The sequence below is a fragment of the Heptranchias perlo genome, chromosome 16 (assembly GCF_035084215.1).
Source record: "Heptranchias perlo isolate sHepPer1 chromosome 16, sHepPer1.hap1, whole genome shotgun sequence".
NCBI lineage: Eukaryota > Metazoa > Chordata > Chondrichthyes > Hexanchiformes > Hexanchidae > Heptranchias > Heptranchias perlo.
The window spans coordinates 66,196,579-66,222,796 of NC_090340.1; the positions used below are offsets into that span (position 1 = coordinate 66,196,579).

The window sequence follows — 26,218 nt, forward strand, 5'->3', positions numbered from 1 at the left end:
GAATTCTCTGCCACAGACTGTTGTTAAAGCAGAGTCTATAATTTTTAAAAAGGGAATTCATAGAATCGTAGAAAGGTTACAGCACGGAAGGAGGCCATTCGGCCCATTGAGTCCATACCGGCTCTATGCACGAGCAATCCAGCTAGTCCCACTCCCCCGCCCTATCCCCGTAGCCCTGCACATATTTTCGTTTCAAGTACTTATCCTGTTCCCTTTTGAAGGCCATGATTAAATCTGCCTCCACCACCCCCTCGGGCAGTGCATTCCAGATCCTAACCACTCGCTGTGTAAAAATGTTTTTCCTCATGTCACCTTTGGTTCTTTTGCCAATCACCTTAAATCTATGTCCTCTGGTTCTTGACCTTCTGCCAATGGGAACAGTTTCTCTCTATCTACTCTGTCCAGACCCTTCGTGATTTTGAATACCTCGATCAAATCTCCTCGCAACCGTCTCTGTTCCAAGGAGAACAATCCCAGCTTCTCCAGTCTATCCACGTAACTAAAGTCCCTCATCCCTGGAATCATTCTAGTAAATCGCTTCTGCACCTTCTCTAAGGCCTTCACATCTTTCCTAAAGTGCGGTGCCCAGAACTGGACACACTACTCCAGTTGTGGCCGAACCAGTGTTTTATAAAGGTTCATCATAACTTCCTTGCTTTTGTACTCTATGCCTCTATTTATAAAGCCCAGGATCCCGTATGCTTTTTTAACCGCTTTCTCAACCTGCCCTGCCACCTTCAACGATTTGTGCACCTATACCCCCCGATCTCTCTGTTCCTCTACCGCTTTTAGAATTGTGCCCTCTAGCTTATATTGCCTCTCCTCATTTTTCCTGCCGAAATGCATTACCTCACATTTTTCCGCGTTAAATTTCATCTGCCATGTGTCTGCCCATGCCACCAACCTGTCTATATCCTCTTGAAGTCTATCACTATCCTCCTCACTGTTTACTACCCTTTCAAGTTTTGTGTCATCTGCAAATTTTGAAATTGTGCCCTGTACACCCAAGTCCAAGTCATTAATATATATCAAGAAAAGCAGTGGTCCCAGCACTGACCCCTGGGGAACACCACTGTACACCTCCCTCCAGTCCGAAAAACAACCGTTCACCACTACTCTCTCTTTCCTGTCATTTAGCCAATTCTGTATCCATGTTGCTACTGCCCTCTTTAATCCATGGGCCGCAATCTTAATAGCAAGCTACCATGTGGCACTTTATCAAATGCTTTTTGAAAATCCATATACACCACATCAACTGCATTGCCCTCATCAACCCACTCTGTTACCTCATCAAAAAGCTCTATCAAGTTGGTTAAACACAATTTGCCTTTAACAAATCAGTGCTGGCTTTCCCTAATCAATCCATGCTCGTCCAAGTGACTTAATTCTGTCCCCGTTTATCATTTCTAAAAGTTTCCCCACCACTGAGGTTAAACTGACTGGCCTGTAGTTGCTGGGTTTATCCTTACACCCTTTTTTGAACAAGGGTGTAACATTTGCAATTCTCCAGTCCTCCAGCACCACCCCCGTATCTAAGGATGTTTGGAAGATTATGGCCAGCACCTCCGCAATTTCCACCCTTAATTCCTCAGCAACCTTGGGTGCATCCCATCCGGTCCAGGTGACTTATCTACTTTAAGTATAGCTAGCCTTTCAAGTACGTCGTCTTCATCAATTTTTAGCCCATCCAGTATCTCAGCTATATCGAGACTCTGGCAGCATCTTCCTTGGTAAAGACAGATGCAAAGTACTCACTTAGTACCTCAGCCATCCCCTCTGCCTCCATGAGTAGATCATTAGGTAGGTTCTTCAAAATGAGGAATGTTAAAGGGCATGGGGAATGAGCAGGAGAGTGGGATTAGATTGGGTGGGATATTAAAGGGTACGCGGAGTGAGGGGGAGAGTGGATTTAGACTGAGTGGGATATTAAAGGGTATGGGGAGTAAGGGGGAGGGTGGGTTTAGACTGAGTGGGATATTAAAGGGTATGGGGAGTGAGGGGGAGGGTGGGTTTAGACTGGGTGACTCGTGGAGAAAAACACCTACAAAAATTTGCTGAGTCCAAAGGCCCATTTGTCTGCTGAACATTATGCTGCACCAGAGGAGTCAGGTATTGAACCAGAGCAAATCTGTTACAACTTTTCCTGTTTAATAAACTCTGTTAGAATTTTTGAATCAGTCTTTAACTGATAGGGCTCAGGCCAAAGGGTAACATCGTCGCTGGGTCATATTCCTGGAACTCCCTCCCTCACAGCACCGTTGGAGCACCTTCATCACGGACTGCAGTGGGTCAAATGGGCCATAAATGCCAGGCTTGCTGCGCTGCCCACATCCCAAAGAATGATTTTTTAAAAAAACTTTTTCTCTCCGCCCCATGCCTGAAATGGATTTAATTCTCTGGGTGACTGACTGCATTTGCCTCTTTCTCTTTGTTGTCCCTCATTACTGTGACTCAGTTATAATATAATTAAATGGCCATAATCACAGGATATTGAACAAAAATGTAACATTTTAAAATATAACGATACTTCCTGTCTGTCTGGGGTTGCTGATTGGTCGAGCATGGGTATTTAGAAGAAGGTCACAGAGCTTTTGTGCCGGGCCCCGGTGTCGGCGGTCCCCCCCCCGGGGCCCCGGTGTCGGCGGTCCCCCCCCCCCCCGGGGCCCCGGTGTCGGCGGTCCCCCCCCCCCGGGGCCCCGGTGTCGGCGGTCCCCCCCCCCCCCCGGGGCCCCGGTGTCGGCGGTCCCCCCCCCCCCCCCCCCCCCCCCGGGGCCCCGGTGTCGGCGGTCCCCCCCCCCCCCCCCCCGGGGCCCCGGTGTCGGCGGTCCCCCCCCCCCCCCGGGGCCCCGGTGTCGGCGGTCCCCCCCCCCCCCCCCCCGGGGCCCCGGTGTCGGCGGTCCCCCCCCCCCCCCCCCCCGGGGCCCCGGTGTCGGCGGTCCCCCCCCCCCCCCCCCGGGGCCCCGGTGTCGGCGGTCCGTCCCCCCCCCCCCCCGGTGGTCCCCCCCAGGCCCCCTTGCTCTAACCCCATTTTCCCAGATCCTTTTATATTCCTCTTTTTCAAATACTCACCAGTCCCTTTTAAATGATGTTGCAATCTCTGCCTCAGTAGCCCCTTGTGATAAAACACTCTGATCATCTCTGTCTGAAAATATTTCATACGTCCCATCATTCTTATGCTGATCCTCAGTGTGCCCTCGTCTCCGTTACAGCTGGAACAATCTTTCACGCTTGACCCTTTCGAAGCCTTCCATTATTTTGAGAACCTCCATTCGCTTCGAGCGGGTGAAGAGTGAAAGATTGTTCCAGCTGTAACGGAGACGAGGGCACACTGAGGATCAGCATAAGAATGATGGGACGTATGAAATATTTTCTCTTCTACTGAAAAAGGCCCCAATTTTTTGAGTCTTCAGAATTATAACGTCTTTTCCTGATCCTATTCCAGTGAATCTTCTTTGTGCCCTACCCATGGCCCTGGCTTCTCTCCTGAATGCCTCATACTGCATGCAGTACTCCTCAGCCTAATCAATGTTTTTTTACAAATTCAAAATCACTTCCTTGTTTCTGTATTCAATGCTCCTGGCTATAAAACCCACCAAATCTGTTTGAGCGTAACTGCTGAGATCTGAGTGAGACAGCAGTGCTGACACAGTTTCTCTCACACTCATTCAGAATTGATTGAAATCCTTTGTTGTTGGTTGCACCGGGCGATGGAGCTTTAACTGTCTAATCTCTTCCTCATTAGATTCGAGGCCCATCCAGGACAAATCCAAATGTCATAGTGGACGACCTTTTGACTCCCTGTTCCCCGGGAGACCCGGCTGCCATCGAGATGACCTGGGTGGATGTTCCTAGTGATAAGCTGCTGGAGCCTGTGGTTTGCATGGTAAAACCTGCCTTTCCTTACTCCTCAGTCACGTAGCCGTCAGCTGGTAATGCAGAGAGGGGGTTGGAATAAGTATTGAGGCCAAACCGAGGAACTGACTCTGCCTCATTCAGTTGGAACTTTTGTAGTGAGCTGAGCAGCAAAGCGAGACTTTATTGGGATAATGCTTTTGAAAAATGGGGCAAGAATTTTGCTTTGCATCTGACTGGTGTCAAGGTAGAGAGTGACCCTATGCCAGGCATACCTGTGCCCTTCTGCCCCCCGCACCTGGGCTGTGTGCTGTCCTGTGTGGGTTGAAGGATTGTTTTCCTGCTCTCTTGTTCAGATTTGAGAGTTTCTGCTGATCTCCTACCTCGGGCTGTAACACAGAATATTCAAATCAAAAGGAAACAAATCTATTTTTGCATTTTCCATCCCTCCCCATCTTCCTAATCTGTCCATGTTCTACTGGACGTCCGACGCCTGCTCCGAGCACCAACTACAGCTAAGAGCAGCCTGAGGCCTCTCTGTTCTTTCACTGCCGCCTGTGACAACACAGCCTGGGGTTGCCTGGGCCCTGGGGGAGCCTGGAGCCCGGCGCGGGCGACTCAGGTCTTCATTTTCTGTTAACGGACCAATGCCATTGATTGAGAGATCAGGGTAAGCTTCCTCTTGCTCCTGGTCCTAACCCCCTGAACTGTTGTGCTTCTTTGTGCAGTCTGATATGCTTCGCTCCCAGGCAACAACCAGGCCCACTGTCAATGCCGAGGATCTTCACAAGGTGAAGAAGTTCACAGAAGACTTTGGGCAGGAAGGCTGAGCGTCGGCAGCTTCTCGTTAACTCCTTAATCTTCCAGTTGATTCCTACTCATGAAACCACGAATTGCCGGTCCCGGAGCTGCGGGTGAAACTAACTGGAGGTGGAATTGCCACCGGATCTGCAAAGGGGTCGACTCTCTGAGAGCTGCCACTTATTTTGCCTATTTAAAAACGCTGCATTTTGTTTCTTGTTTTGCTGAAGACTTTGTGATGTCCATTTAGTAAACAGGTTTCAGGCAGAAATATCCCAGCATGACCTTCCCACTCCTCCAGAGTTCAGAGAGATGCCCTCGTGGGACCCACCTCTTTCCCACTCTGAGTTTCTGAGGTTTCCTTTTATTCACTGATTGAGAGCCTTAAAATAAAACACCGATCTCGCTGATCCCTGTTCACAGTAAATGTTTCACGGATCTTTATTCCTGCCGGCTTCCAATATTTTGTTTTTCATCAGGCAGAGTTCTGCTGTTCACTTACTGAGAAAGGGGAGTTTTGAGGGCTGGTGTTATTGGCTGTTCTCTGACCCAGGGAGTGAGGAGGAAGAGGATGTTTTCATTCAGCAGTTAAAGAGTTAATTATGTTAAACCCGGGTCAGACTCACAGCCAAGACTATGGCCATTTCAGATTGAATGTTAATATCTGGGTGGACAGGAGATGTTCTGTAGGAGTCTGAACTATTGATGAAACTATTTCACTGACTGCTGGAAGGTTGGAGGAGATGTGCAAGAGGCCAGAATTGGAGAATCGCTGAGATCTCAGAGGGTTGTAGGGCTGGAGGAGGTTACAGAGATAGGGAGGGACGAGGGCCATGGAAGGATTGGAACACAAGGATGAGAATTTTAAAATCGAGGCATTCCCGGACCGGGAGCCAATGTAGGTCAGCGAGCACAGGGGGTGATGGGAGAACGGGACTTGATGCGAGTTAGGATGCGGGCAGCAGAGTTTTGGATGAGCTCAAGTTTATGGAGGGTGGAAGATGGGAGGCCGGCCAGGAGAGCACTGGAATAGTCCAGTCTGGAGGTAACAAAGGCACGGATGAGGGTTTCAGCAGCAGATGAGCTGAGGCAGGGGCAGAGACGGGTGATGTTATGGAGGTGGAAGTAGGCGGTCCAGTTGATGGAGTGGATATGAGGTCGGAAGCTCATCTTAGGGTCAAATAGGACGCCAAGGTTGCGAACGGTCTGGTTCAGCCTCAGACAGTGGCCAGGGAGAGGGATGGAGTTTGTGGCGGGGACCAAAGACAATGGCTTCGGTCTTGACATTTAGTTGGAGGCCATTTTTGCTCATCCAGTACTGGATGTCGGACAAGCAGTGTAACAAACGAGACAATGAAGGGGTCGAGAGATGTGGTGGTGAGGTAGAGCTGCGTGTCGTCGGTGTACATGTGGAATGTGACGTGTTTTCGGATGATGTCGCCGAGGGGCAGCCTGTAGATGAGAAATAAGAGGGGGTCAAGGATAGATCCTTGTGGGGGGGGGGGCTCCTGAGGTAACGGTGCGGGAGTGGGAAGAGAAGCCATTGCAGGAGATTCTCTGGCTACGACTGGATAAATAAGAATGGAACCCGGCGAGCCCAGTCCCACCCAGCTGGACAGCGGAGGAGAGGCGTTGGAGGAAGATGGTGTGGTCAACCGTGTCAAAGGCTGCAGACAGGTGGAGAAGGATGAGGAGGGAGAGTTTACCACGGTCACAGTCACACAGGATGTTATTCGTGACTTTGATAATGGCCGATTCAGTACTGTGGCAGGGGTGAAAACGTGGTTGCGGGAAGGATGGGCACGGATTTGGGAAGCGACAACATGTTCAAGGACTTTGGAGAGGAAAGGGAGGTTGGAGATGGGGCGGTAATTTGCAAGGACAGAGAGGGGTCAAGGGTGGGTTTTTTGAGGAGGGGAGTGATGACCAGGAAGATGACCCTGAGATGAGAGGAACAGAGGGACCTTGGAGTGCATGTCCACACATTCCTGAAGGTAGCAGTACAGGTAGATAAGGTGGTTAAAAAGGCATACGGGATACTTTCCTTTATTAGCTGAGGCACAGAATATGAGAGCAGGGAGGTTATGCTGGAACTGTATAAAACACTCATTAGGTGAAAGCTTGAGTAATGTGTACAGTTCTGGTCACCACATTACAGAAAATATGTAATTGCACTAGAGAGGGTACAGAGGAGATTTATGAGGATGTTGCCAGGGCTGGAAAATTTTAGCAATGAGGAAAGATTGGATAGGCTGGGTTTTCTTTGGAACAAAGGAGATTTAATTGAGGTGTATAAAATTATGACTGGACCAGATAGACTGGAAAGGGAGGACCTATTTCCCTTAGCGGAGGGGTCAAAAACCAGGGGGCATAGATTTAAAGTAATTGGTAGAGGGATTAGAGGGGAGCTGAGGAAAAAATTTTTCACCCAGAGGGTGATGGGGGTCTGGAACTCACTGCCTGAAAGGGCGGTAGAAGCAGATTCAATAGTAACATTCAAAAGGAAATTAGATAAATACTTGAAGGGGAATAATTTTCAGGCCTATGGAGAAAGAGCAGGGCGAGTGGGATTAATTGGATTGCTCCTTCAAAGAGCCAGCACAGGTTCAGTGGGCTGATTGACCACCTCCTGTGCTGTAAGATTCTCTGACATGACACTTTGCTCAAGGTCGTTGGCCTTAAAGTGCATTTACCTGAGCTGGTCGCTGGTGATCAAAAGAAAACAGGAATAAAAACAATTCTGTTTTGAAACTTACACAACAGGTGTGTCAGTATCTGTAAAGAGAAGAGGCAGTTAACAGCTCAGGTGTAATCCCTCATTTACTGTATCTGCTGCTATTTGTGGCCACAAGAAACTTTTCTTGGTTTTAGCTGCAAATTACTTGAATCAAATGAATGCCCCAAAATGGTTCAGTAATAGGAACAGGAGGCCATTCAACCCCTTGAACCTGTTCTGCCATTTAGTGAGGTCATGGCCGATCTATGACCGAACTCCACCCACCCGCCTTGGCTCCATATCCCTTAATATCTTGGGCTAGCAAAAATCTATCTATCTTGGATTTACAATGATTAATTGAGCGAGCATTGACTGCTTTTTGTGGGAGAGAGTTCCACACTTCTACCATCCTCTGTGTCAAGAAGTGTTTCCTCACTTTTCTACTGGACGGCCTGGCTCTGATTTTAAGGTTATGTACCCTCATCCTAAACTCCCCCACCTGCGGAAAAAGTTTCTCTCTTATCTACCCCATCAATTCCTTTCAAAATCCTAAAAACCTAAATCCTAAAAGAGACTTGTGTGTCCTTGTAGAAGAAATACAGAAAGTTAGTATGCAGGTACAGCAAGCAATTAGGAAGGTAAGTGGCATGTTGGCCTTTATTGCAAGGGGTTTGGAATACAAGAGTAAGGAAGTCTTACTGCAGTTGTACAGAGACCTCACCTGGAGTACTGTGTAGAGTTTTGGTCTCCTTACCTAAGGAAGGATATACTTGCCTTAGAGGTGGTGCAACAAAGGTTCACTAGATTAATTCCTGGGAAGAGAGGGTTGTCCTATGAGGAGAGATTGAATAGAATGGGCCTATACTGTCTGGAATTTAGAACAATGAGAGGTGATCTCATTGAAACATATAAGATTGAGGGGGCTTGACAGGGTAGATGCTGAGAGGTTGTTTCCTCTGGCTGGAGAGTCTAGAACTAGGGGGCACAGTCTCAGGATAAGGGGTTGGCCATTTAGGACTGAGATAAGGAGGAATTTCTTCACTCAGAGGGTTGTGAATCTTTGGAATTCTCTACCCCAGAGGGCTGTGGATGCTGAGTCGTTGAGTATATTCAAGGCTGAGATCAATAGATTTTTGGACTATAGGGGAATCAATATGGGGATCGGGCGGGAAAGTGGAGTTGAGGTCGAAGATCAGCCATGATCTGATTGAATAACGGAGCAGGCTCGAGGGGCCGAATGGCCTACTCCTGCTCCTATTTCTTATGTTCTCACCTCAATCAAATCACCCCTTAACATTCTATATTCCAGGGAATACAGTTTATGTAATCAGCTCATAATTTAACCCTTGGAGCCCTGGTAACATTCTGGTGAATCTGCACTGCATGCCTTCCAAGGCCAATATATCCTTTCTAAGATGTGCCCAGAACTGTACATAGCACTCCAGATGTGCTCTAACCAGGGCTTTGGAAAGCTGTAGCAAAACTTCCCTTTATATTCTAGCCCTCTAGTTATAAAGGCTAACATTCCATTGCTTTCTGTGAAACATTTTTACTAAATAGTGCAGTTTCTCAGCATCACCACTTGCACAGGGAGGAGTTTGTGTGAATTCACAGTGTCTCTGTGTGATAATTATCTCAACTGTGTATCAGACTGACAACAGCTATGGGCTGTGCTAGGCAACCAGTACGGAGATGCTCAGTTACTAACTGATACAGACCAGCGATTGAGGACACTTCACTGTTCAATACTGTGCTGCTTACTTTGGGAGAGCTGTCCCACTCAGAGATTCATATATCGGCCAACATCCCAGACTCCTCCATCACCTTATCAAAAGCAAAATACTGTGGATGCTGGAAAGCTGAAATAAAAACAGAAAATGCTGGAAATACTCAGCAGGTCAGGCAGCGTCTGTGGAGAGAGAAACAGAGTTAATGTTTCAGTTGGACGACCTCTCTCCACAGCTGCTGCCTGACCGGCTCAGTGTTTCCAACATTTTGTTTTTATTCCTCCATCACTTTCCCTGGGTGTGCCCTATTGGTCGGATACACAAACCAGATGTGGGGGGCAGTGATGCACAACTGGTGGGAGCAGTCCTAGGAATCTTCAACAGTGACTCCAGACCCCATGCTCAGGAAAGCTGGTAATTGCCACCCCCCAATAACGAATCAGTGCTTCGCCGGCAAAGAATACCACCCGGGCAGAGAATACCCACCCGGACCATACAAACCGGGCAGAGAATACCCACCCGGACCCGGAATACAAACCGCGCAGAGAATACCCACCCGGACCCGGAATACAAACCGCGCAGAGAATACCCACCCCGGACCCGGAATACAAACCGCGCAGAGAATACCCACCCGGACCCAGAATACAAACCGCGCAGAGAATACCCACCCCGGACCCGGAATACAAACCGCGCAGAGAATACCACCCCGGACCCGGAATACAAACCGCGCAGAGAATACCCACCCCGGACCCGGAATACAAACCGCGCAGAGAATACCCACCCGGACCCGGAATACAAACCGCGCAGAGAATACCACCCCGCTGCAGGATTTCAAAACAGAACCCCCCACCACCCTCAGTGAAAAAATTTCTCCTCCGCTCCCCTCGAATCCTTGTACCAATTGCTTTAAATCTATGCCCTCTGGTTTCTGACCTCTCCACTAAGGAAATAGATTCTTCCTAGCCACTCCATCTAGGCCATTTCATATAAGTCAATTAAATCTCCCCTCAGCCTCCTTTGTTCCAAAGAAAACAACCCCAGCCTATCCAATCTTTTCCCATAGCTAAAATTCTCCAGTTCTGGCAACATCCTCGTAAATCTCCTCTGTACTCTCTCTAGTGCAATTACATCCTTCCTGTAATGTGGTGACCAGAACTGTGCGCAGTACTCAAGCTGTGGCCTAACTTGTGTTTTATACAGTTGCAGGATAACCTCCCTGCTTTTATATTCTATGCCTCGGCGAATAAAGGAAAGCATTACATATTGGGTAAGGGACGGGAAACAGAGAGTAGTGGTGAACGGTTGTTTTTCGGACTGGAGGGAGGTGTACAGTGGTGTTCCCCAGTGGTCAGTGCTGGGACCATTGCTTTTCTTGATATACATTAATGACTTGGACTTGGGTGTACAGGGCACAATCTCAAATTTGCAGATGTGACAAAACTTGGAAGGGTAGTAAACAGTGAGGAGGATAGTGATAGACTTCAAGAGGATATAGACAGACTGGTGGAATGGGCGGACACCTGGCAGATGAAATTTAACGCAGAAAAAGTGATACATTTCGGTAGGAAGAACAAGGAGAGGCAATATAAACTAGAGGGCACAACTCTAAAAGGGGTAGAGGAACAGAGAGATCTGGGGTATTATGTGCACAAATCATTGAAGGTTCAGAAAGCAGTTAAAAAAGCATACGGTATCCTGGACTTTATAAGTAGAGGCATAGAGTACAAAAGTATAGAAGTCATGATGAACCTTTATAAAACACTGGTTCGGCCACAACTGGAGTAGTGTGTCCAGTTCTGGGCACCGCACTTTAGAAAAGATGTGAAAGCCTTAGAGAGGGTACAGAGGAGATTTGGATACTGTTAGGGGGAGATGGCTTATCAGGGGAAAGCAGCAAGAGCCAAATTTATGGCACCACGGGTGGTTCTACTACACAGGAGGGGAGGAAGAAGAGTGGCAGGGCTATAGTGATAGGGGATTCAATTGTAAGGGGAATAGATAGGCGTTTCTGTGGCCGCAAACGTGACTCCAGGATGGTACGTTGCCTTCCTGGTGCTAGGGTCAAGGATGTCACGGAGCGGCTGCAGGGCATTCTGGAGGGGGAGGGTGAACAGCCAGTAGTCGTGGTCCATATCGGTACCAACGACATAGGTAAAAAAAAAGGGATGAGGTCCTGCAAGGTGAATTTAAGGAGTTAGGAGATAAATTGAAGTCCTGCTTTTTAAAGGTAGTGATCTCAGGATTACTACCGGTGCCACGTGCTAGTGAGTATAGGAACAGGAGAATAGACAGGATGACTGCGTGGCTGCAGGGATGGTGTAGGAGGGAGGGATTTAGATTCCTGGGACATTGGGACCGGTTCTGGGGAAGGTGGGACCTGTACAAGCAGGACGGGTTACACCCGAGCAGGACCGGGACCAATGTCCTCGCAGGGGTGTTTGCTAGTGCTGTTGGGGAAGGTTTAAACTAGAGTGGCAGGGGGATGGGAACCTGAGTGGGGAGTCAGAAGGGAGTAAAGTTGAGAGCAGCAAGAGAGGGGAAGACCCAGGGGAAATTTACAATACAAATAGTACAAACAGTTGTTCAAGAACAAGTGAAAGGGAAAAGCGTAGGGCAGCAGAAAGAAAGTGTACTTTAGGCACGACAGATAAAGTGAAAACTAGAAGGCGTAAAGCAATTAACCCAGCATCAAAGCTGAAGGTCAGGCTAGGGTGTGTGGCCCAACTAAGAGTTCCATATACAAACGCACGGAGAATAAGGAATAAATTAAATGAACGACAGGTTCAAATTCAAATTGGAGGGTATGACATGATGGCTATTACTGAGACATGGCTGCAGGATGGTCAGGATTGGGAACTAAATATACCAGGTTATAAGGCCTACAGGAGAGACAGGGAAAATGGAAGAGGGGGAGGAGTAGCCTTAGTGATTAGAGATGAAATCAATTCAATGATAAAGGAGGATATAACGAGAGGTAAGCAGCCAACAGAGACCTTATGGGTTGAATTGAGAAATAGGAAAGGATCTAAGACTATAGTGGGAGTTGTGTATAGGACCCCTGGCAGCAGCTCTGAAGTGCTAGATTGTATAAATGCAGAGATTAGACAAGCGTGTAAGAAAGGCATAGTGGTCTTAATGGGGGACTTTAACCTTCACATAGATTGGGAAAAGCAGACTAGCAACTGTCAGAAAGGTAGTGAATTTCTTGAGTGTGTCCGGGATAGTTTTCTACAGCAGTATGTCCTAGAGGCAACAAGGGGGCAAGCCATACTAGATTTAGTAATGAGTAATGAACCAGATTTAGTTAACGGCTTAACTGTGCGTGAACATCTATCCAATAGCGATCATAACATGATCGAGTTCAATGTAGTGTTTGAAAGGGAAAAAAGTGAGTCAGCTGCTAAGATTCTAGACTTGGGTAAGGGTGACTTCAATGGGATGAGACAGAGACTGTCCACAGTAAACTGGGCAAATCTGTTAATGGGTAAAACGACTGATGATCAGTGGGAAATGTTTAAAGAAACATTTAACGTGATACAGAATCGGTTTATACCCCTGAGGGGCAAGAACTCTACTTGCCAAAAAAAAACAGCCATGGACAACTAAAGAGGTAAGGGACAGTATAAGACATAAGGAAAGGGCATACAAAAAGGCAAAAAATGGCACAGATCCTGCGAATGGGAAAGATACAAAGATCAACAAAGGGTCACAAAACAGATAGTAAGAGCTACAAAAAGAGAGTATGAAAAGAAACTTGCAAGGGATATCAAAACCAATACGAAGAACTTTTATAGTTATATTAGAAAAAAGAGGGTGGTCAGGAGCAGTGTTGGCCCCTTAAAAACTGAAAGTGGGGATATTGTCATTGACAATGGGGAAATGGCGGACATGTTGAACGATTACTTTGCATCAGTATTTACAGTAGAAAAAGAGGATAGCATGCCGGAAATCCCAAGAAAACTAATATTGAATCGGGGACAGGGACTCAATAAAATTAACATAAGTAAAGCAACAGTAATGAAGAAAATAATAGCATTAAAGAGTGACAAATCCCCAGGGCCAGATAGTTTCCATCCCAGGGTTTTAAAGGAAGTTGGTGAGCACATTGCAGATGCCCTAACTATAATCTTTCAAAGTTCTCTAGATTCAGGAACTGTCCCTCTAGATTGGAAAATTGCACGTCACTCTGATTAATTAGAGCCAGACCTTTCAGGAGTGAGAAAAGAAAACATTTCTACACACAGAGGGAAACCAGGGAATTATAGATCAGTTAGCCTAACATCTGTTGTGGGGAAAATGCTGGAGTCAATAATTAAGGATAGAATGACTGAACACCGTGAGAATTTTCAGTTAATCAGAGAGAGCCAGCATGGATTTGTGAAAGGTAGGTCGTGCCTGACAAACCTGATTGAATGTTTTGAAGAGGTGACTAAAGTAGTGGACAGGAGAATGTCAATGGATGTTATTTATATGGACTTCCAGAAGGCATTTGATAAGGTCCCACATAAGAGATTGTTAGCTAAGATAGAAGCCCATGGATTCAAGGAAAAGTGTGGACTTGGTTAGGAAGTTGGCTGAGCGAAAGGCGACAGAGAGTAGGGATAATGGGTAGGTACTCACATTGGCAGGATGTGATTAGTGGAGTCCCGCAGGGATCTGTCTTGGGGCCTCAATTATTCACAATATTTATTAACGACTTAGATAAAGGCATAGAAAGTCTCATATCTAAGTTTGCCGATGACACAAAGATTGGTGGCATTGTAAGCAGTGGAGATGAAAACATGAAATTACAAAGGGATATTGATAGATTAGGTGAATGGGCAAAACTGTGGCAAATGGAATTCAATGTAGACAAATGTGAGATCATCCACTTTGGATCAAAAAAGGATAGAACAGGGTACTTTCTAAATGGTAAAAAGCTAAAAACAGTGGATGTCCAAAGGGACTTGGGGGTTCAGGTACATGGATCATTGAAGTGTCATGAACAGTTGCAGAAAATAATCAATAAGGCTAATGGAATGTTGGCCTTTATATCTAGAGGACTAGAGTACAAGGGGGCAGAAGTTATGCTGCAGCTATACAAAACCCTGGTTAGACCGCACCTGGAGTACTGTGAGCAGTTCTGGGCACCGCACCTTCGGAAGGACATAATGGCCTTGGAGGGAGTGCAGCGTAGGTTTACTAGAATGATACCCGGACTTCAAGGGTTAAGTTACGAGGAGAGATTACACAAATTTGGGTTGTATTCTCTGGAGTTTCGAAGGTTAAGGGGTGATCTGATCGAAGTTTATAAGATATTAAGGGGAACAGATAGGGTGGATAGAGAGAAACTATTTCCGCTGGTTGGGGATTCTAGGTGTGGGGGGCACAGTCTAAAAATTAGAGCCAGACCTTTCAGGAGTGAGAAAAGAAAAACATTTCTACACACAAAGGGTGGTAGAAGTTTGGAACTCTCTTCCGCAAACGGCAATTGATACTAGCTCAATTGCTAATTTAAATCTGAGATAGATAGCTTTTTGGCAACCAAAGGTATTAAGGGATATGGGCCAAAGGCAGGTATATGGAGTTAGATCACAGATCAGCCATGATCTTATCAAATGGTGGAGCAGGCATGAGGGGCTGAATGGCCTACTCCTGTTCCTATGTTCCTATTCCAGGGATGAGGGACTTTAGCTACGTGGATAGACTGGAGAATCTGGGGTTGTTCTCCTTGGAACAGAGACGGTTGCGAGGTGATTTGATAGAGGTGTTCAAAATGAAGGGTCTAGACAGAGTAGACAGAGAGAAACTGTTCCCATTGGCGGAAGGGTCAAGAACCAGAGGACATAGATTTAAGGTGATTCGCAAAACAACCAAAGGCGACATTAGGAAAAACTTTTTTTACACAGCGAATTGGTAGGATCTGGAATGCACTGCCTGAGGGGGTGGTGGAGGCAGATTCAATCATAGCCTTCAAAAGGGAACTGGATAAGCTACTTGAAAGGAAAAAAGTTTGCAGGACTACGGGGAAAGGGCGGGGGAGTGGGATGAGCTGGATTGCTCTTGCATAGAGCCCGCAAGGACTCGATGGGCCGAACGGCCTCCTTCCGTGCTGTAATCTTTCTATGATTCTAATTTGCCCTCAATTTAACATTGTCGTTAAAGAGAGACGTTAGGAGAAATTTCTTTATGCAGCAGGTTGGAGCTTGGAATACCTTACCACAGGGAGTGGTCGAGGCAGAGACCAATGCATTTATTACGGGAAAATTGGATAAATGAAGCAGATGGAAGATATAGGATTCAGGGCTCTTGGGAGACAGGAAAGTGGGATCAGTTTCGGATTGTGCCAGCAAAGCGCCTGCACAGACACGATGGGCTGAATTTTACAATTTCATTGTAAAATTCTCATTTTTGAGTTCCAGTCCCTCCGTGGCCTTACCCGTCCCAATCCCCGTCATCTTCTCCAGTCCTGCAACCCCTCGAGATCTCTGTACCTCCAACTCTGGCCTCTGATGCATCTCACTCCTTTCGGCTCACCATTGGCAGCTGTCCCTTTAGCCGTCTAGGCCCAAACTTTGGGAATTCCCTCCCAAAACCTCCCACTTTTCTTCCCTCCTTAAAACCTACCTTTTTGACCAAGCTTTGAGTCACCCCCATCCCAATATCTCCTCTGGCTCGGTGTTATTTTTTCTGGGGATCTGGATCAGGGTGACCCCACAATCTTACAAGGCTGAAGTCAAGAGTGCGATGGAATAATCAACGCACTGAGCTTCATTCAGCAACACTTTCCTCAACTAGCAGACCCGGCCTTGTGCCTTGTCCGTGTCGCCTGCACCCCAACAAACACTTGCCACCGTTGCTTGCAGCGAGTGTAATATTTCCATTGCACGAAGAGGCTTTAATGTGTCCTGACTTTTACAATCAGCAGTGAATGGCAGTAATTGCCGGGGCCATTCTGCGCTCTGCGACCTCCTCCGCCTGCAACTTATTCATTTTCTTCCATCCAGTTAATGTTCACAAATGTTTTACTATCCATTTTATCGATGTAAAGTTGTCCGTTTAAATGGTCCATTTCATGCTGGATAATTCGAGCAGCCCAGCCCGTGGCCTCCCAGGTGACCGTCTCCCCGAGCTCATTCAGGCCTGGAGAGAGAGAGAGAAAGTGGGATTACAGCCCGGAAACAGCGCCAGGCCCGGTCACCCCCGAACCCCCCGAACCCCGTTACACGGCCCCTCACAGCAACACGGCCCAGAACCCCGCCCCTTCCCCCAAACCCCGCCCCTCCCCCAGAACCCCGCCCCTTCCCCCAAACCCCGCCCCTCCCCAGAACCCCGCCCCTCCCCCGAACCCCGCCCCTCCCCCCAACCCCGCCCCTCCCCCCAAACCCCGCCCCTTTACCCCCAGAACCCCGCCCCTCCCCCCAAACCCTGTTACACGGCCCCTCACAGCAACACGGCCCAGAACCCCGCCCCTTTACCCCCAGAACCCCACCCCTCCCCCCAAACCCCACCCCTTCCCCCAAACCCCGCCCCACCCCAAACCCCGCCCCATTTACCCCACAGAACCCCGCCCCCTCCCCCCAACCCCGCCCCTCCCCCAAACCCCTCCCCTTCCCCCCAAACCCCGCCCCTTTACCCCCAGAACCCCACCCCTCCCCTTCCCCCAAACCCCGCCCCTTTACCCCCAGAACCCGCCCCTTCCCCCAAACCCCGCCCCTTTACCCCCAGAACCCCGCCCCTTCCCCCAAACCCCGCCCCTTCCCCCAAACCCCCGCCCCATTTACCCCCAGATCCCCGCCCCTTTACCCCCAGAACCCCGCCCCTCCCCCCAAACCCTGTTACATGGCCCCTCACAGCAACACGGCCCAGAACCCCGCCCCTTCCCCCAACCCCGCCCCTTCCCCCAAACCCCGCCCCTTTACCCCCAGAACCCCGCCCCTCCCCCAAACCCCGCCCCTTCCCCCAAACCCCGCCCCATTTACCCCCAGATCCCCGCCCCTTTACCCCCAGAACCCCGCCCCTCCCCCAAACCCTGTTACATGGCCCCTCACAGCAACACGGCCCAGAACCCCGCCCCTTCCCCCAACCCCGCCCCTTCCCCCCAAACCCCGCCCTTTACCCCCAGAACCCCGCCCCTCCCCCCAAACCCTGTTACATGGCCCCTCACAGCAACACGGCCCAGAACCCCGCCCCTTTACCCCCAGAACCCCACCCCAACCCCGCCCCTCCCCCAAACCCCGCCCCATTTACCCCACAGATCCCCGCCCCTCCCCCCAAACCCCGCCCCACCCCAAACCCCGCCCCATTTACCCCCAGATCCCCGCCCCTTTACCCCCAGAACCCCGCCCCTCCCCCCAAACCCTGTTACACGGCCCCTCACAGCAACACGGCCCAGAACCCCGCCCCTTCCCCAAACCCCGCCCCTTTACCCCAGAACCCCGCCCCTTCCCCCAAACCCCGCCCTTTACCCCCAGAACCCAGCCCCTTCCCCAACCCCGCCCCTTTACCCCCAGAACCCAGCCCCTTCCCCAACCCCGCCCCTTTACCCCCAGAACCCGCCCCTTCCCCCAAACCCCGCCCCTTTACCCCCAGAACCCAGCCCCTTCCCCAACCCCGCCCCTTTACCCCCAGAACCCAGCCCCTTCCCCAACCCCGCCCCTTTACCCCCAGAACCCCGCCCCTTCCCCCAAACCCCGCCCCTTTACCCCCCCCCAACCCCGCACAAATCCCGGGACCAACCTGTAATTTCCACGGTGCGGTGCCGGGCCACACAGGCGGCGAAGCCGGGGAGACTCTGACAGGCCTCGGGCCACAGGACGGTCCGCGAGTCCAGGACCCGGAGTCGCGGGTTGATGAAGACCCGGAGCGGGACGGCGACCATTTCCCGGGCCCGGCGGGCGGGCGGAGCCTCGGCCTCGAGTACCCGCTCGGTCACCTCCACCACCAGCACCGGAGCGGGACCCCGAGCTGCGGGGCGCTCAGACCCACCGCCCCGGCCCGCCGCATGGCCCGCACCAGGGCCGCCACCAAGCCGCTGCACCTCGGGGCTGCCCACCTGGGCCGGGGGCACGGCCGCCGCCTCCGAGCGCAACACCGGGGCTCCGACCAGGCAAGGCCGCGGGAAGGGAGGAGCCGCCGGGCCTCGGACCCACCGCCGCACCGCCTGCCAGTAACTCCGCCGCTTCTCACTGTAGGGTCTGGCGGCGCCGCCCAGCCTGAGGCCCGAGGCCTGGGCCGCACTCGGCGGCAGCTTTCGGCTCAAACACCGCGGGAGGCGGAGGATCGACCGGGTCACCGGGAACATCGCGGGCCGCAGGAGCCGGGGAGAGAGAAACGTGAGGCCGGGGATCGAGGGCGGGGCCTGCGACCGAACCCCGCCCACCGAGGGGCGGGACCTGCGACCGAACCCCGCCCACCGAGGGGCGGGACCTGCGGCCGAACCCCGCCCACCGAGGGGCGGGACCTGCGGCCGAACCCCGCCCACCGAGGGGCGGGACCTGCGGCCGAACCCCGCCCACCGAGGGGCGGGACCTGCGACCGAACCCCGCCCACCGAGGGGCGGGACCTGCGGCCAAACCCCGCCCACCGAGGGGCGGGACCTGCGGCCGAACCCCGCCCACCGAGGGGCGGGACCTGCGGCCGAACCCCGCCCACCGAGGGGCGGGACCTGCGACCGAACCCCGCCCACCGAGGGGCGGGACCTGCGGCCAAACCCCGCCCACCGAGGGCGGGACCTGCGGCCGAACCCCGCCCACCGAGGGCCGCCTGTTGATTAAATCAAAACTGTTGTCAATTTTTGAAAGTTTATTTTCCAGATTAAATCATCAAATTACTGAGAATCAAACCCCCAAAAACACAGAAACAAACCTCCCCCCCCCACACACACCCCCCCCCCACACACCCCCCCCCCCCCACACACACCCCCCCCCCCACACACCCCCCCCCCCCCACACACACCCCCCCCCCCACACACCCCCCCCCCCACACACCCCCCCCCCCCCACACACCCCCCCCCCACACACACCCCCCCCCCACACCCCCCACACACACACCCCCCCCCCACACCCCCCCACACACACACCCCCCCCACACACACACACCCCCACCCACACCCCCCCCCCACACCCCCCCACACACACACCCCCCCCCACACACACACACCCCCCCCCCCACACACACACACCCCCACACACACACCCCCCCACACACACACCCCCCCACACACACACCCCCCCCCACACACACCCCCCCCCCCACACACACACCCCCCCACACACACCCCCCCCCCCCCACACACACACCCCCCCCCCCCACACACACACACCCCCACACACACACACCCCCCACACACACCCCCCCCCCCCCACACACACACCCCCCCCCCCCACACACACACACCCCCACACACACACACCCCCCCACACACACACCCCCCCCCACACACACCCCCCCCCCCCACACACACACCCCCCCACACACACACCCCCCCCCACACACACACACCCCCCCCCCCCCCTCACACACAGAAACACCTCCAAACCCCTTCTGAAAGGGCAGGACCAGGAACTGGCCCAGCAGGGAACCCTCACCATTCTCTCCTCTTCACACAAACAATAGTTTTTAAACAAATGTGACCCTAAACCCAGAGAACGTTGTTCGAAGGGCAGCTCAGCCATCAGGAATTCTAAAATGGATAAAACTGGTGATCCTGCAGCCTGAAGGAAGCAAATAAAACATTGTATTAATTCATCTCATTCGCCAGGTAAGGGTCGGAAGTGAAATCTCCACTCAGTCTTGGCAAGAATCATGGGAATACCTCCCCTCACTCCCCGTACCCTTCAATATCCCACCCAGTCTAATCCCACCCTCCCCCTCACTCCCCGTACCCTTTAATATCCCACTCTCCCCCTCACTCCCCGTACCCTTTAATATCCCACTCTCCCCCCTCACTCCCCGTACCCTTTAATATCCCACCCTCCCCCTCACTCCCCGTACCCTTTAATATCCCACCCTCCCCCTCACTCCCCGTACCCTTTAATATCCCACCCTCCCCCTCACTCCCCGTACCCTTTAATATCCCACCCTCCCCCTCACTCCCCGTACCCTTTAATATCCCACTCTCCCCTCACTCCCCGTACCCTTCAATATCCCACCCAGTCTAATCAAGTCTCTATAATTGTCAACCCTCATTCCTGGTTACAACCCAGTGAATCTACACTGCACCTTTTCCATTGATTTTATATCCTTCCTGTAATGGGATGACCAGAGGGGAATTTTCATTTAAGCTTTGCTGTGCCTTTTAAATAAAGTCAGTTTCAGGATTCCAAGGTTTAAAGGTTCAGGACTTCTTTCCTTACTTGACAAGAGGGGACGAGAAATCTTCATGAGCTGCTGGTTTGGGACAACCATGAATGGTTTTCACAGTCTGAAACTACCAGTAAGCAGTCGCACTCGGTCTGCTGGGAGCAACTGGGGCCATGTGTACACGGGGTGGGATTATCCGGCTGGGGTCACGTGCAAACATAGAATCATAGAAGTTTACAACATGGAAACAGGCACTTCGGTCCCAACATGTCCATGTCGCCCAGTTTATACCACTAAGCTAGTCCCAATTGCCTGCACTTGGCCCATATCCCTCTATACCCATCTTACCCTTGTAACTGTCCAAATGCTTTTTAAAAGACAAAACTGTACCCCCCTCTACTACTGCCTCTGGCAGCTCGTTCCAGACACTCACCACCCTTTGAGTGAAAAAATTGCCCCTCTGGACCCTTTTGTATCTCTCCCCTCTCACCTTAAATCTATGCCCCCTCGTTATAGACTCCCCTACCTTTGGGAAAAGATTTTGACTATCTACCTTATCTATGCCCCTCATTATTTTATAGACTTCTATAAGATCACCCCGAAACCTCCTACTCTCCAGGGAAAAAAGTCTCAGCCAATCCAACCTCTCCCTATAAGTCAAACCATCAAGTCCCGGTAGCATCCCAGTAAATCTTTTCTGCACTCTTTCCAGTTTAATAATATCCTTTCTATAATAGGGTGACCAGAACTGTACACAGTATTCCAAGTGTGGCCTAACTAATGTCTTGTACAACTTCAACAAGACATCCCAACTCCTGTATTCAATGTTCTGACCAATGAAACCAAGCATGCTGAATGCCTTCTTCACCACCCTATCCACCTGTGACTCCACTTTCAAGGAGCTATGAATCTGTACTCCTAGATCTCTTTGTTCTATAACTCTCCCCAACGCCCTACCATTAACGGAGTAGGTCCTGGCCTGATTTGATGTACCAAAATGCATCACCTCACATTTATCTAAATTAAACTCCATCTGCCATTCATCGGCCCACTGGCCCAATTTATCAAGATCCCGTTGCAATCCCAGATAACCTTCTTCACTGCCCACAACGCCACCAATCTTCGTGTCATCTGCAAACTTACTAACCATGCCTCCTAAATTCTCATCCAAATCATTAATATAAATAACAAATAACAGCGGACCCAGCACCGATCCCTGAGGCACACCGCTGGTCACAGGCCTCCAGTTTGAAAAACAACCCTCTACAACCACCCTCTGTCTTCTGTCGTCAAGCCAATTTTGTATCCAATTGGCTACCTCACCTTGGATCCCATGAGATCTAACCTTATGTAACAACCCACCATGCGGTACCTTGTCAAAGGCTTTGCTAAAGTCCATGTAGACCACGTCTACTGCACAGCCCTCATCTATCTTCTTGGTTACCCCTTCAAAAAACTCAATCAAATTCGTGAGACATGAGTCCCTGCCTCTCCAAATGCCCGTAGATCCTGTCTCTCAGAATACCCTCTAACAACTTACCCACTACAGATGTCAGGCTCACCGGTCTGTAGTTCCCAGGCTTTTCCCTGCCGCCCTTCTTAAACAAAGGCACAACATTTGCTACCCTCCAATCTTCAGGCACCTCACCTGTAGCTGTCGATGATTGAAATATCTCTGCTAGGGGACCCGCAATTTCCTCCCTAACCTCCCATAACGTCCTGGGATACATTTCATCAGGTCCCGGAGATTTATCTACCTTGATGCGCGTTAAGACTTCCAGCACCTCCCTCTCTGTAATATGTACACTCCTCAAGTCATCACTATTTATTTCCCCAAGTTCCCTAACATCCATGCCTTTCTCAACCGTAAATACCGATGCGAAATAGTCATTTAGGATCTCACCCATCTCTTGTGGTTCCGCACATAGATGACCTTGTTGATCCTTAAGTGGCCCTACTCTCTCCCTAGTTACTCTTTTGCCCTTTATGTATTTGTAAATACACGGGGTGGGATTATCCGGCTGGGGTCACGTGTACTCGGGGTGGGATTATCCGGCTGGGGTCACGTGTACACGGGGGTGGGATTATCTGGCTAGGGTCACGTGTACACGGGGTGGGATTATCTGGCTGGGGTCACGTGTACACGGGGTGGGATTATCTGGCTGGGGTCACGTGTACACAGGGTGGGATTATCTGGCTGGGGTCATGTGTACACGGGGTGGGATTATATGGCTGGGGTCATGTGTACACGCGGTGGGATTATCTGGCTGGGGTCATGTGTACATGCGGTGGGATTATCCGGCTGTGACACATTCTTAGGAGGGTTGCTGCCGGTTTGGTTGGCAGCTCAACTGGCCAATCTCCAGACACGGAGAGCTGGCGGAGGATCAGAGGTCAAGACCTGGGAGCATGTCAAAGGTCAAGCCTTAGCCCCGCTAAGGAACTTTCTGTGAGATCTTCAAGAAAGTCAGAAATTTAGTCAAAAGTTGTATTTGGCCAGTTAAAAGGGACAGTGCGGCTGCATTATTATTTTCTATGTTAGGAGTGTAACAAGATAACCTGTAATTCACTCTGATCGCTCATAAATTGCATGATAAATAAATCAGCTAGTTAATTTATATTGGGCCTTGTCACACTGAGTTTCAGAAGCTAGGAGAAACAGATGTGGGGCACAGGTGGAACATTATCCAGTTGACATTACAAGCGGCTTTCATTGTTACAACCCTGGGTCACACTATCGTGTGACTAGCTATTGGGCAGTAAAGATAAACTCCTGATCGTAAGGGATATGAGGACCACTTAAAGGAAAGGCCAGGGAGGCTTAACCAGACAGCCTCTTTACAGAGGGCCCAAAGTTTATAAGTGGTTTTTTTTATTCGTTCATGGGATGTGGGCGTCGCTGGCAAGGCCGGCATTTATTGCCCATCCCTAATTGCCCTCGAGAAGTTGGTCGTGAGCCGCCTTCTTGAACCACTGCAGTCCGTGTGGTGACGGTTCTCCCACAGTGCTGTTAGGAAGGGAGTTCCAGGATTTTGACCCAGTGACGATGAAGGAACGGCGATATATTTCCAAGTCGGGATGGTGTGTGACTTGGAGGGGAACGTGCAGGTGGTGTTGTTCCCATGTACCTGCTGCTCTTGTCCTTTTAGGTGGTAGAGGTCGGGGGTTTGGAAGGTGTTGTCTAAGAAGCCTTGGCGAGTTGCTGCAGTGCATCCTGTGGATGGTACACACTGCAACCACTCTGCGCCGGTGGTGAAGGGAGTGAATGTTTAGGGTGGTGGATGGGGTGCCAATCAAGCGGGCTGCTTTGTCCTGGATGTTGTCGAGCTTCTTGAGTGTTGTTGGAGCTGCACTCATCCAGGCAAGTGGAGAGTATTCCATCACACTCCTGACTTGTGCCTTGTAGATGGTGGAAAGGCTTTGGGAAGTCACAGAATACCCAGCCTCTGACCTGCTCTTGTAGCCACAGTATTGATATGGCTGGTCCAGTTAAGTTTCCTTTCTGTATTCTTACTTCCAAAATCTACTGCTTCACAATTTTCTACATTTAACTGTATCTGCCCATCCTGCCTCCTAACTACACTTCCGGCCAACCTCAATCTCCTTAGAGCCTGTCATAATTTAGTGTCATCAGCAAATTTCGATATTGTTCCTTTAATTCCTAAGTCCAGATCACTTATTTAGAATTTTAGCTTGTTTGATAAGGTGTCTCACCTTGCAGAACCAAGGGTCTAACAAGAGTGAGGAACTTAAAGTAATTAATATTAGTAAAGACAAAGTACTGGAGACATTAATGGGACTAAAACGCTGACAAATCCCCTGAACCTGATGGCCTACAATCTAGGGTTATAAAAGAGGTGGATGCATTGGTTGTGATCTTCCAAAATTCCCTAGATTCTGGAACGGACCCAGTGGATTGGAAGGTAGCAAATGTATCCCCGCTATTCAAGAAAGGACGGAGAGAGAAAACAGGGAACTACAGGTCAGTTGGCCTGACATCAGTAGTTGGGAAAATGTTGGGAATCCATTATTAAGGACGTAGTAACAGGGTACATAGAAAATCATAATATGATTAGGCGGAGTCAACATGGTTTATGAAAGGGAAATAGTGTTTGACAAATCTATTAGAGTTTTTTGAGGATGTAACTAGCAGGGTAAATAAAGGGGAACCAGTGGATGTCGTATATTTGGATTTTCAAAAGGCATTACACAAGATGAGGGCTCATGGGATTGGGGATAATATATTAGCATGGATAGAGGATTGGTTAAAGGGCAGAAAACAGAGAGTAGGGATAAACGGGTCATTCTCGGGTTGGCAGACTGTAACTAGTGGGGTGCCACAAGGATCAGTGCTTGGGCCTCAGCTATTTACAATCTATATTAATGACTTAGATGAAGGGACCGAGTGCAATGTATCCAAGTTTGCGGAAGATACAAAGCTAGGTGGGAAAGTAAGCTGTGAGGTGGACGCAAAGAGTCTGCAAAGGGATAGAGACAGGTTAAGTGAGTGGGCAAAAAGGTGGCAGATGGAGTATAACGTGGGGAAATGTGAGGTTATTCACTTTGGTAGGAAGAATAGAAAAACAGATTTTTTTTTAAAAAGGTGAGAGACTATTAAAAGTTGGTGTTCAGAGGGATTTGGGTGTCCTCGTACACAAAACAAGTTAACATGCAGGTACAGCGAGCAATTAGGAAGGCAAATGGTATGCTGACCTTTATTGCAAGGGGGCTGGAGTACAAGAGTAAGGAAGTCTTGCTGCAATTTTACAGGGCTTTAGTGAGACCTCACCTGGAGTACTGTGTGCAGTTTTGGTTTCCTTACCTAAGGAAGGATATACTTTAAGGTGATTGGCAAAAGAACCAGAGGTGACGTAAGGAGAAACCTTTTTACGTAGTGAGTTGTTATGATCTGGAATGTGCTGCCCATAAGGGCGGTGGAAGCAGATTCAATCTTGGCTTTCAAAAAGGAATTGGATAAATATTTGAAGGCAAAAAATTTGCAGGGCCACGGGGAAAGAGCGGGGGAGTGGGACTAACTGGATTGTTCTTACAGAGAGCAGGCACAGGCTCATTGAGCTGAATGGCCTCCTTCTGTGCTGTAATGATTCTATTCTATGATTCTATACTTGCCTTAGAGGCGGTGCAAAGAAGGTTCACTAGATTGATTCCTGGGATAAGAGGGTTGTCCTATGAGGATAGATTGAGTAGAATTGGCCTATACTTTCTGGAGTTTAGAAGAATGAGAGATGATCTCAATGAAACATATAAGATTCTGAGGGGGTTTGACAGGGTAGATGCTGAGAGGTTGTTTCCCCTGGCTGGAGAGTCTAGAACTAGGGGACATAGTCTCAGGATAAGGGGTCGGACATTTAGGACTGAGATGAGGAGGAATTTCTTCACTCAGAGGGTTGTGAATCTTTGGAATTCTCTACCCCAGAGGGCTGTGGATGCTGAGTCATTGAATATATTCAAGACCGAGATCGATAGATTTTTGGGCTCTAGGGGAATCAAGGGATATGGGGATCGGGCAGGAAAGTGGAGTTGAGGTCGAAGATCAGCCATGATCTGATTGAATGGCGGAGCAGGCTCGAGGGGCCGAATGGCCGACTCCTGCTCCTATTTCTTATGTTCTCACAAGAAGCTGGTTGGAAAGATTCAGGCGTATGGTACAAGTGGAAAGATAGATGTACCCAGGGGTCAACATGGGGTCAATTCTGTCCTCAGGATATGTAGATAATTTGAACTTGACTATAGATAGCACAACATTGAAATTTTCTGATGATACAAAATTAGGAGGTTTGGCAAATCGTGAGGTAGACTGTAAAAGACTTCAGGAAGA

General features: G+C 50.0%; 3 protein-coding genes across 3 annotated transcripts in view; 1 reads left to right on the forward strand and 2 right to left on the reverse strand.

Moving 5' to 3' along the window:
* LOC137333852 (vacuolar protein sorting-associated protein 4A) overlaps positions 1 to 5,080 on the forward strand; it is a 60,124-nt gene extending 55,044 nt beyond the window's left edge. The window contains exons 10-11 of the mRNA XM_067998242.1: positions 3,743 to 3,883; positions 4,581 to 5,080. Coding sequence (XP_067854343.1) covers positions 3,743 to 3,883; positions 4,581 to 4,682 — 243 coding nt within the window. The 3' untranslated portion in view covers positions 4,683 to 5,080. The remainder of the gene's footprint in view (positions 1 to 3,742; positions 3,884 to 4,580) is intronic.
* Positions 5,081 to 15,952: 10,872 nt separating this feature from the next.
* Positions 15,953 to 18,539, reverse strand: pdf (peptide deformylase, mitochondrial). The gene is given in 4 exon segments (XM_067998243.1): positions 15,953 to 16,218; positions 17,815 to 18,027; positions 18,030 to 18,105; positions 18,107 to 18,539. Coding segments are annotated over 4 exon segments (720 nt in total). The 5' UTR covers positions 18,380 to 18,539; the 3' UTR covers positions 15,953 to 16,060.
* Positions 18,540 to 19,590: 1,051 nt separating this feature from the next.
* Positions 19,591 to 26,218, reverse strand: part of LOC137333851 (aldo-keto reductase family 1 member B1-like) — a 61,856-nt gene continuing 55,228 nt past the window's right edge. The window contains exon 11 of the mRNA XM_067998240.1: positions 19,591 to 19,790. Within this exon, the coding sequence (XP_067854341.1) occupies positions 19,760 to 19,790 (31 nt within the window). The 3' untranslated portion in view covers positions 19,591 to 19,759. The remainder of the gene's footprint in view (positions 19,791 to 26,218) is intronic.